The 10,754-nt window shown below is 38.6% G+C and overlaps 1 protein-coding gene across 1 annotated transcript; it reads right to left on the reverse strand.

Moving 5' to 3' along the window:
• Window positions 1-114: 114 nt before the first annotated feature.
• On the reverse strand, window positions 115-2,951 carry LOC119988787 (probable peroxidase 61). Its single transcript, XM_038833949.1, has 4 exons — window positions 2,466-2,951; window positions 2,135-2,314; window positions 1,741-1,900; window positions 115-1,264 (listed from the first exon to the last, which is right to left on the reverse strand). The coding sequence occupies exons 1-4, from the start codon at window positions 2,697-2,699 to the stop codon at window positions 831-833; spliced, it is 1,008 nt and encodes a 335-aa protein (XP_038689877.1). The 5' UTR covers window positions 2,700-2,951; the 3' UTR covers window positions 115-830.
• Window positions 2,952-10,754: the final 7,803 nt, after the last annotated feature.

Here is a 10,754-nt window from a genome sequence, read left to right on the forward strand (position 1 = left end):
TTTTTGTTCTTTCTTGCTCAGTTTCTTTTACTGTTGAAGCTTCATAAATTTTTGTCTGAAGAACACAATGAGAAATCTGCCTTTAGTTTACTTGGCTTTTCTTTAATGTCACAGTTTCAGTGTTTTCACTTCTTCGACCGTGTGAAGCTAGTGCAAAGATTGAAAATTTGAAGTTTCATTGCTCTGGTGTACCCAGGTTGGTCATTTAGCTCAATGGATTACTCTCACAGTTTAGGGATACAAGATTTGATATCTTCGCCATTTGCAGTTACAATAAATATTTTCAGAGAATGAGATAAAATGTATGCAAGCTTTTTTTGATTGCTTTTCTTTCCCCGTGAATGTGGAAGAAAAAAGAGAAATTGATTTCTCAAAAAAAAAAGGGGGGGAAGAAAAAAGGAGAAATACTCGAAAACTTATTGGATAGAGAGAGAGCGAGCTCATGATGGCTAGTGATGACTATAGATATGTTAGTTATTTAATGAGGACTTGGTGGCTCAATGATGTAGAAATCGATTTGATTATTAGTATTTTTGTTTCCAGCTGGCCTTTCTGATATGTACAAATTATAAAAGTGAAAAGTAAAAGGCCCCTCATGTCTAGCATTAGCCCTTTATCCCAAAAGTTTGGGGTCGGCTGCATGAGTCAATGAAAAAAATCAAAGAGAGTTCTTTATTAATAATCTCTTGTAAGTTTATTTATAGATGTTAATCAGATTTTTCTTTCTATGTTGTTTTTCATGGTTTATTCCTCTACTGCTAATGCCATCCGTTACGTCCACTTTTTTGTTCATTGAAGAATCCACCAGTATCTAAGAACACATTGACCTCTTAGTACTTGTGGAGATTTGCATTTGTAACCTGGCAATTTTCCCTTATCTCACCCTGCTGTCCAGTTAGAACGCTAATACTTCCCATACGACTCATCGACAGTGCAAGTGACTTCCGAAAATCTTCAAAATCTGCTGCAAATTCTTGAGTAATAGTCTTAGTGTCCTCTCCTAGTAACAGTTGCTGATCAATTCCAAGGACAGCTTCATGGGTTAGAATTCTAGAGTAGTAGGACTTTGTGAGTTTGTAGCTGGAGCCAGATTCTGGGTTTAGAAACACCAGCAGGTCGCTTTGGCCCTTTCTCACTCTGGGTGGACATAGCTTTCTCATTTCTGCCAAAGATGTTGCATTCATGCTTGGACCTAGCGTATTATTGTTATTGTACAGTCTGTCTTCAACTTGTCTACAATGTGTTTTTCCAATTGAATGCGCCCCTGCACACATAAGACAGTTTTACTGAGAAAATCTATGGAGTTGAGTACATTAATATCCTCTACCATTTTTCGAGTCTGTCCAGTCCAGAAGGGAGTTTAAGATTTTTTGTTTAAACTTCAATAAACAAACTGGAAAAGATTAGTCGTTAGTTTTGTAAGTCTGTGAAGTATGCATTATGTCTGTGCCCTGAACATTGAGCTAGAGAAGCAGAGAAACGGAGGATTTTGGTTATATGCATTTTGCTCATTATTTAGTTATTTACACTGAGCTGCTCATTATTCTGTTTCAATTTTTTTGTTATTATTTGAAAATAGAACTTCTTATATCATCTTTAGAAGTCCTTCTAGTTTCGACATCTGACCAGAATCTGCGTTTATTTACACTGAGCAACTCGTGTGTGCATATATATGTCTTATGAGCAAGCTAATATTAAGGAGAATGAACAGATCTAATGACATAGTTCTGTGAATCATACCCAAGAGTGTTACCATATCCAACACGTCTAGGCCTCTGGATTTGAAATATTTTAGTGCATTTTGCCATGAGATGGATGGTGATGGGAGGTCCACTGATGATGCCTTTGATGTCATACCATCTCTTCTTCCTGTGAATACTGGGTAAGAGGGTCCACCTGCCTGTTTGATTCAGTTGACATTAGATACAATTCTCTATTAGTTAGGTTAATCAGAAGTCATAAGTAGCTGGATATGCTTATGCCTTTCTTCTGAAACTATGTCTAGTATAGCATTCAGAGCTTTCCTATATATATTTGATAGATACCAAGATTGTTGTTTTCACTGGTAATGCCTTTGTTTTGAGGATGTAAGTAGTGAAATATGATTCTTCTCGAAGGGGATCAAGGATTTTACCATATGAACAGCATCCCTGGTGGCAAGTTGGAGTATATCTGCACAAGAAACTTTCCCCTTACACCGGCTTTCTAGAACTGTTTTTATCTTGTCGATGACAACGAATCCTCCTAGTCCCCGATTTTGTGGTGCAGTCTTCTCCGAATCTGGCCCATCTAGGAGAATGGATGCGTCGCAACCCTGAAATTATTGGCCATGATCATCATTTTGTGGTCATGATGGAATAGAAGTGTAGACACGATGAATGCTTTGAAAATCTTGTGTTCTAAACAGATAACTTCCCTTAGCTAGATTTATATGAGATAGAGAGTTGACAGATTAAGAGACTTACACTAACAAAACAATCTGAATAAGCCAAGCGGAGGAGCTTTGCTGTGATGTATTTGTCTGTCTTCATCATCAACTCTACTTGATGTCTTATATACACTTCTGCATCATGGCAAATGTTGTGCACCTTGTAGTAATGCCACTCCAGCTTCACCGGCTGTGGCAGCGACGTTGCTGCGTCGACGTTGGAAATGCAGAGGCTCAGGGCAATAGCCAATACTGGGAAGAACATAGCCATTTCACTCTTTATTACGCCTCCCAAGTATTGACCCCTGACCCTGAGTAGCTCTACAAACTTGGCGTCCACAATGACAAGAAAGGATGGTCTTATATAGACTTTGATTTTAGGGTGTGCTAACTTTGCATGATCGACAATGCCAAGTCAGATAAATTTCGAAATATTATTGTTTATATCGGGTTTTTGATAATCAAGTTATTAGGACACCGTGTGAAGGATTATTATGACATTATACGCCAATGTTATTAAATGTGGAAAGCTTAATTTGTTTCTAAGCATGTTCATGCATGTGGTTCCACCTTGAATTTAGGGTTTTGTAATCTTACTATGTAGAAGATTATGTGATCCAATAAAGTTTTAGGTTTTCCAAGTTAGCTATATATATAGTATATCATATGTATATCAAGTGCGGCAACAGCTAGGGTGACATTGAAAAAATATATATTTAATATTTAATATCAACAAATATTAAAAATTTATATCATTTTATTAAAAAATGTGATGGTTGTAAGAATTATATTTTTTTTTACAATATAATCGGTAAAAAATGAACAAAAAATGTTAAAAATAATTGAAAAAAATAATCTCTCTTAATAGAGGACATTTGAGGGAGCTTATGTGTAGAGTGATGTCAAATTGTAATTAATTACATAAAACTGAAAAAATAACTCATTTTACCGTATTTTTAAATAATTTGATAGAAGAGGTGATGTGAATGTTCTAAAATCCTAAAACACAAGGTCAAGTTGTTACAAAAAAACTAATGAAAGAATACTAATTACTAATACAAATACTTGAAAATTTACGCGATACAAGAAACATATTGTAAGTAAGTGAAAATTGTTAAGTTAAAGATATAACTGTTGATGAGGGTTTTTGTTAGCTCGTCATCAACGCCTCTATGCCTCGAACCCTTTACCTCGATGGTGTGGGGGAGAGACACTACCACTACACCTGACAAAAACCCTCATCAACAATAACGATCACAAAAAAAAAGGGAAAACGATATATCTTTGTTGGTCAAAATTATCTTAGTAAGGAATTAATGAATTGATTAATTAGTTATTTTATTTTAATCGAACATTAAGGGTCTTCCCCCAACTTGCATGATTTGATACAACTGTCAAATATAAAGAAACTTGAAATTAGGGTTTTTTTGTTGTTGTTGTATAAAAGCTAAAGTAATGCTCAAGTTTATTGAAAAACATTCATCGCCAAAATATCAAGTGGAGGAGGAACGCGTTGGGCCTCTTGACCGACCCATCTCTGGATTTGGTTGTCCAAACCCGTCTTGTACGCTCCGTATTGACCACACAGACAAAGCTATCTATTTTCTTCTTTAAAGTGGTATTTCACACCTTTATTGATTCATTGAAACTCCATTTTCAGTTCAATTTGGCATATTTTATGTTTGTCTTCTTTAGCGTACTTTTAGTTCCGTTTGACACATAATAATATTGCTGACAGAGTATACGTTGTTGATTTATACTAACGTGTATCGTATTTGGGTGTTTGATGAAACTGAATCTAAACATAGAGTATATACCGTCAATTTACCAATAAGGATATTAAATATTAACAAGTAATTATATTTAACTAAGTACATAGCTATTACACATAAATATTGTTAACATATAGTTGATAAAATATTTAATTTGCAAAGTTCACTGGCAATTTTGTTTCGCTTTTTTGATAATCGAGAATTTCCTATGGACAATTGGACTAACTCTAAACTCGACCTGCCAACCCAACCCATGCCACGTTGACGACAATTGAGACGTACATGGTGAAACCCGTGTGGAGAAAACTTCCCATGGGCCTTTGGTCCATCCAAAAAAATAAAGTCAAAACCATTGGGCGTGGGAGTTAAACTTGCAACCTCCCACGTTTATAAAGAGTTACCGCAGTCAACTTTACCATCTCAACCAAAACTTTCTTGTTGGCAATTCTGTTACGCACATGATGCATAGAATTATCATCATTCAAATCAACATCCTGTGCATCCTGGTTTCTGTACAATCCTGAACTTTTAGGGCACAAATTAAACTAAGCAGGCACTCAAAGGTAGGGTATTTCCCATTTTTATAGGAACTTATGTACCACAAACAATGGTATCTCCAATTATAGCCCCTATGGGATGTTAAATATATCTCTGAGTTTGAGATCTAGACTTTTAGATAGAATTAAAAGGCATGAAAGTTTAGGGGAGAAAATAATTAACTGTATAAAGTAGAGGGGCCAAAATTAAAATTAGAAACTTCTATAATACCATCTTCTCTCACGTATCTCTCACTCTCATGTAAACGCTCTTAAGGAAGAAAATCCTAAATCAATCGCACCCCCTTGCATCAGTAGTCAGGGACAGACGTAGGATTTTATGTCAGGGTTAATGGAAGTTTTGTTGGGTCCCTAGGGAATGACGTTAATAAAGGAACAAACAGAGAGGGATAAAGGAAGGAGAAGCATACCTTAAGGCGCGTATAGCAACTAACAATTCACACATCTAATAAACTAGCAAGTAGCAAGCCCTAGCTCACGCCTCACATTTGATATTTTGAGAGTCTGAGACTGGCTATGACTTAGGAGAGAAAGACAAGAGGCAGAGCATAATGGTTGTGCTACAAGATGGAAAAAAGTTAGGCTAAATGGCTCTTGGTTGTATTTGTTTGAGAAATCCTCATGGAGTCTCATTTTTCCGATGACAAACCAAAATGTTGGATATGTTGGAGACATCGTGACTAGCTTGCCACTATCGTCAAAAGTGAGGGGAAAAAGACTGGATATGCTCTCTCTCCCTCTTATCTATCTACTATCGCACGGCAACCATGGTGGCCTCTATAGGGATCGTCAAGCATCACTAGAATGATGACTAGCGTGATATCAGCCTCCGATTCGACGTTTTAGTTTAGAAACATGAAAAATGGGTTGAATATGCGAGTCCGAAGGAAGCTCAAGCTTATAAGCTACCTCACTAATCCTTTGTAACACCTTATACGGGCCATAATATCGGCTACTCAATTTATAGAGGGCCTTTTGAAATAGCGACTTCTGTTTGTGGGGTTGGATCCTTAAGTAAACCAAATCGCCTAGCTCAAAGGACTCTTCTCGTCGATGAGCGTCAACATGCGTCTTCATGCGGTTATTTTCCCTCTCCAAATTCCATTTAAGTTCCTTGAGCAAATCATCCTGCTCTCACAAATCTCGATCTACTTCATCATTAGGAGATTTCTTTGTAGAAGCATGATAGGTCGTATTATACCAATACTTAGTCAAAGCTAGAAAATCTTTCCACTTCCAGGGATTTTGATGTGTAAATGCGCACAAATAATGCTCAAAGGAACGATTAGTGACCTCGAATTGTCCATCAGATTGAGGATGATATGTCGAACTCATAGCCAGCTAGGTCGCTTGTAATTTAAACAACTCGCCCCAAAATTACTGAGGACAATTTGATACCTATCAGAGACAATGGTTCTAGGCAACCCATGTAACTTAATGATATTAGCGAGGAACAACTGTGCAATAGACTTGAGCGTATAAGGATGCACCACAACCACAAAGGGTGCGTACTTCGTTAATCGGCCAACCACCACTATTATTTCATCGTACCCATTAGATTGTGGTAATCCTTTAATAAAAATCTATCGAAATATCCTCCCATTCTTGGACAGGCATCGCTGATGGTTGGAGAAGCCCAACCGGCCTTCACGAATCATGCTTAATTCGTTGACAAATATCGCAAGCAGCTACACACCTTTGTATTTCTCCCTTCATACTCAGCCAAAAGAAAAGTTGTGCAACACGTACCCAAGTACGATAAACCCCAGAATGTCCTCCAATAGAGGAATCGTGATAGTGCTATAAAATTTTACCTCGTAATTGCCCCATGTCCAATACAAAAGCTCCTTTAAACTGAATTAAGCCAAAACGCAACTCATAGTCGGGTTGAGACTCAGGATCCGCTTCTATTTTCTACAGCAACTGTTGACACTCCAGTGAACTTCTAGTGCAATCCCGAAGTTCATTCCAAATTGAATAAACTGGTCTCGAAATTGCTTGCAAAACTGGACTTTCGTCCTGTTGAGATAAAGCATCTGCAATAAAATTTTCTCGACTAGGTCTATAAAGAATTTCAAATACGTAGCCCAATAGCTTTGCTGGAAATTTTTGTTGTTCTGGAGTAATGATTCTCTGCTCAAGAAGATGCTTTAAAGGTTGTTGATTCGTAATAATCAAAAATTTCCGTCCCAATATGTATGGGGCCACAAACGCACGGCTTCCACTACAGCGAGCATGTCTTTTGTGTATACTAACCGTGATTGTTTCTTAAGGCCTAAGGCCTTGTTGAGAAAAGCTAATGGCCTTCCATGTTGTGTAAGCACAGCCCCAATGCCGTTGTCACTAGCATTGATATGGACCTCAAACCTGGCTTCAAAATCCTGCATAACCAAGACAGGGGTCCGGGCTACAGCTTCCTCTCAATCGCACAAAAGCTTCTTCCCTTTGATCCAACCATTGAAACCCACCCTTCTTCTGCATATTTGTGAGTGGTTTTGCGATTACCCCGTAATGTTTAACGAATTTCTGATAATAGCTATTCAAACCCAAAAAACCACACAAGGCCGAAATATTGTTCGGTTTAGGCCAGGAAATCATGGCTTTTCGACAATCTACCTATACTCCATCCTGAGATATGATATGTCCCAATTAGTCGGTCTTCTCTTCTGCAAATGCACATTTAGATGGTTTGATATGAAATGTGTGATGATCCAAAATTTCCAAAACCATACGAAGATGCAAGATAAGATTGAGTTTTTTTTTGGTTTTAGCATCCGTACATTTTTATATTGGGTATTTGTCTTCGGTTTGTAATTTATTAGGGAACTAGCACCGTGCTGCTGTTACCAACAGCGGCACCTATTTGTATTTGGTGATGCCGCTGTTTGTAACAATGACATCTATTTGTTTTTAGTGGTGCCGTGGTTACAAAGCCTGGTAACATTTTGTTTTAATAAAAGCCGCTTCTTTAAACCGCGGCTGCAATTGAAGAACAAAGGACCCGCTGTTTTCAACAGCGGCACTAGTGTGCCGCAATTGTAAACGCGGCACACGTTTAAAACAAAATCGTGCAACCAGAGGCCTTAGGGCTTCATTTTACACAAAACACAGCAGCAGTCGCGTCGCACACCCACCCACCATTACTCCATCGTCGACTGCTGGTGCCGACCTCTCCACCGCCGTCGTCGTCGACCGCAGCTCCACCGTCGGACGTCTATTTCCACACTTCCAGCTCTACCCAGGTAATATGATGAATATTTTTATGATTTCCTAGATTGTTCATCTTATGGTTTTCCTCCATTTTTAGGGATATTGTTTTGATGGTAGTGAAAAATAATTTAGAAGAGGAGAATGTGTAATTGGTAGTATGTCTTTGTAGTTTTTGACCTTTAACTTTGGAACCTGAGAAAATTCGAACACGTGAAGTTATATAGTATTAGACACCAAATGAAGCTTTTGGTTTGTATAGAGTCATTGATTTGTTTGGAAAATGTGTCAGGTCTCAATCACTGGAAGATAAAAATTTTGTATATATGTGTGTGTATATGATACTTGACAAAAGAAATGGTCATTTTTAGTAATAATTATGTATGGTGGTTGGTGGTCGGCGGCCTTAAAGCCAAAATAGTATATATGTTAGAATCATAAGACAAAAAGAGGACAAGATTGGCCCACCAATTTCAAATGTTTTTTTTACCTGTAGTACCTTATTAATGATCCTAATTAGGCTGAAGTTAAAGGAATAACATAATTTAATAAACTTACATATGTTATTCTTATATCGTTGTTTTGTATGGCATGCACACGTAGAGGTCATTCAACATCTCGATCCGTACCTACGATCACGAGAGGCCAGAATCCTGGTCCAGTAGATGGATCTGTTTTGTATATGCAGGCTGGTCATAGATTAGAGGATGTTTGGAGTGGTCAGGTAAGAGCATAATGTTCATTTTTTTTATAATTTAACTCTCTTATGATTTATTTTAATTATATATATATATACAGAAATTCTCCTATGTGGACCAAAAGTGTGGACCAAGTTTGTGGACTTGTTTTTCAACCATAGATGTGGTGCGTCCCATAATAAATGTGTGGCCCCCACTTATGTTGTGATTGATTACAACCATTGGATTTTGGTCCACAAACTTGGTTCACACTTTTGGTTCACATAGGAGAATTCCTGTATATATATATATATATAGGATGATGGTAGATGAGCTATCGCGTTTAGGCACCATGTGCTTTGGGATTTAGACACACGTGTTAGGCCATTTGTGATCGAGGCAGGTTTTTATAGGATCACCCAGATTGGTCATATCAGGCTTGATCATGGACTACTTACGGCATTAGTTGAGCGATGGAGGCGCGAGATGCACACATTTCATCTTCGTTGTAGTGAGATGACAGTCACTCTTCAGGATGCAGGTTTGCTATTAGGGCTGAGAGTGGATGGTCGTGCTGTCATTGGACTTGTGGTTGAGCAATGGGATGACGTCATGCAACTACTATTGGGTCGGGTCCCTCCACGTACGCAGTGACATTGTGCCTCTGTTCGATTGTCGTGGCTTTCTGATAATTTTGGTCATCACAGTCCACCTTTCGATGGAGCTGGAGATGATGTATTACGACAGTATGCTTGAGCCTATATTTGGGCCTTGTTTGGGAGTTTGTTGTTCACGAGCACAAATGGCGATAGCGTTTCACTTCACTATCTACCTCTATTGGAGGACTTGCAGCAGCTAGTATTTATAGCTGGGGAGCAGCCGTTGTAGCAGTTTTATATCGAAATCTTTATCGAGCTTGTATGAGTGGAGCAAGAGGGATGGGTGGATGTGCAATGTTACTACAAGTTAGTATTAATTATTACATTTCGAAGTTATTTTCGTAATTTTGTTTGTCGTTATGTTTGTAAATTTTATGCTTGACACTTTATATATTTTGTAGTTTTGGTCGTGGGAGCGACTACATCTATGTCACCCAGAGATTGTTAGGCAGGTCGTACATGGACTCGACGAACCTTTGCCTTTGCTAGGTGTTATCTGGAGTGGGGTTGGACTTTCAAGAATAATCCCACCACTGTGGTTTCGTTTGCTAGGGCTGAACTTGATAGTCAGGGGCCTCATCAGGTAATAACCACTATTTATGACAATTGGTAAGTATATAAAAACTTGTGGGGTACATATCTTATTCTTATTTTATGCGACAGGTTGTGTGGATGCCATACACAGACGAACGGCTTTCTACGGCGCCACAAGTGTGTGTTGAGGGATTCCATATTCGGGCGTCGGTCGTACCGCTCATATGCTATGAAATAGTTGAGTGTCATTGCCCTAATCGTGTCATACGACAGTTTGGACTATTTCAGTATATTCCAGAGCCAGTGGATACGAGTGCTACTTTGCACAAGTTGAGTAGAAGAGGGCGGAGCGATGTGAATTGGGCTGATGAGCATGCAGCGTGGGTACAACAGTGGGACCAACGACATGACCTAGTTGTATAGGACCGCATCGCAAACTTAGGTTTGGATGACTATATGCAGTGGTATACATCTACCACACGCATATTCATCAATCCTCCAACAGAAACTCCAATAATTTCACAACTAGAGTACGAGCCTCACATTAGTAGGCTACATCAAATTGTAAGTATTTAAGGAATTTATTGTTTATGCATTTTTTCATATATTTTATGGTTTTTTAATTAACTATTATTCATATGTAGGCTCATTTTGCAGCGGAGGGGGCTAGGATTGCTAGTGCTGCTATGGCTAATGCTATTTCTGATGCCACTTCTGTTAGAGCACATGGTTGGTTCACGACATGTCGAGATATTCTAGATGTGCTAGGAGAGGGACATCGTCTTCACTAGCCAGCAGATCCAGTAGAGCCTGCACGTGGTGCTAGAGTGAGAGGAGGTCGGGCACGCAGACGAGGTCGGGTTCCTTCTTCGCAGCACAGTCAATATGAGGTTGGTTCATATTCTGGTGCTGGTCCATCT

Source organism: Tripterygium wilfordii, chromosome 21, assembly GCF_013401445.1.
Source record: "Tripterygium wilfordii isolate XIE 37 chromosome 21, ASM1340144v1, whole genome shotgun sequence".
NCBI lineage: Eukaryota > Viridiplantae > Streptophyta > Magnoliopsida > Celastrales > Celastraceae > Tripterygium > Tripterygium wilfordii.

Bases quoted from the DNA above. Each gene is read 5' to 3' on its own strand.
- LOC119988787 (XM_038833949.1), bottom strand. From the start codon at position 2,699: ATGGCTATGTTCTTCCCAGTATTGGCTATTGCCCTGAGCCTCTGCATT. The intron at 1,901-2,134 runs GTAAAATCCTTG...TGAATCAAACAG, and splicing joins CCAGGGATGCTGTTCATATG to GCAGGTGGACCCTCTTACCC. The intron at 1,265-1,740 runs GTATGATTCACA...TTATGTGTGCAG, and splicing joins GGATATGGTAACACTCTTGG to GGGCGCATTCAATTGGAAAA.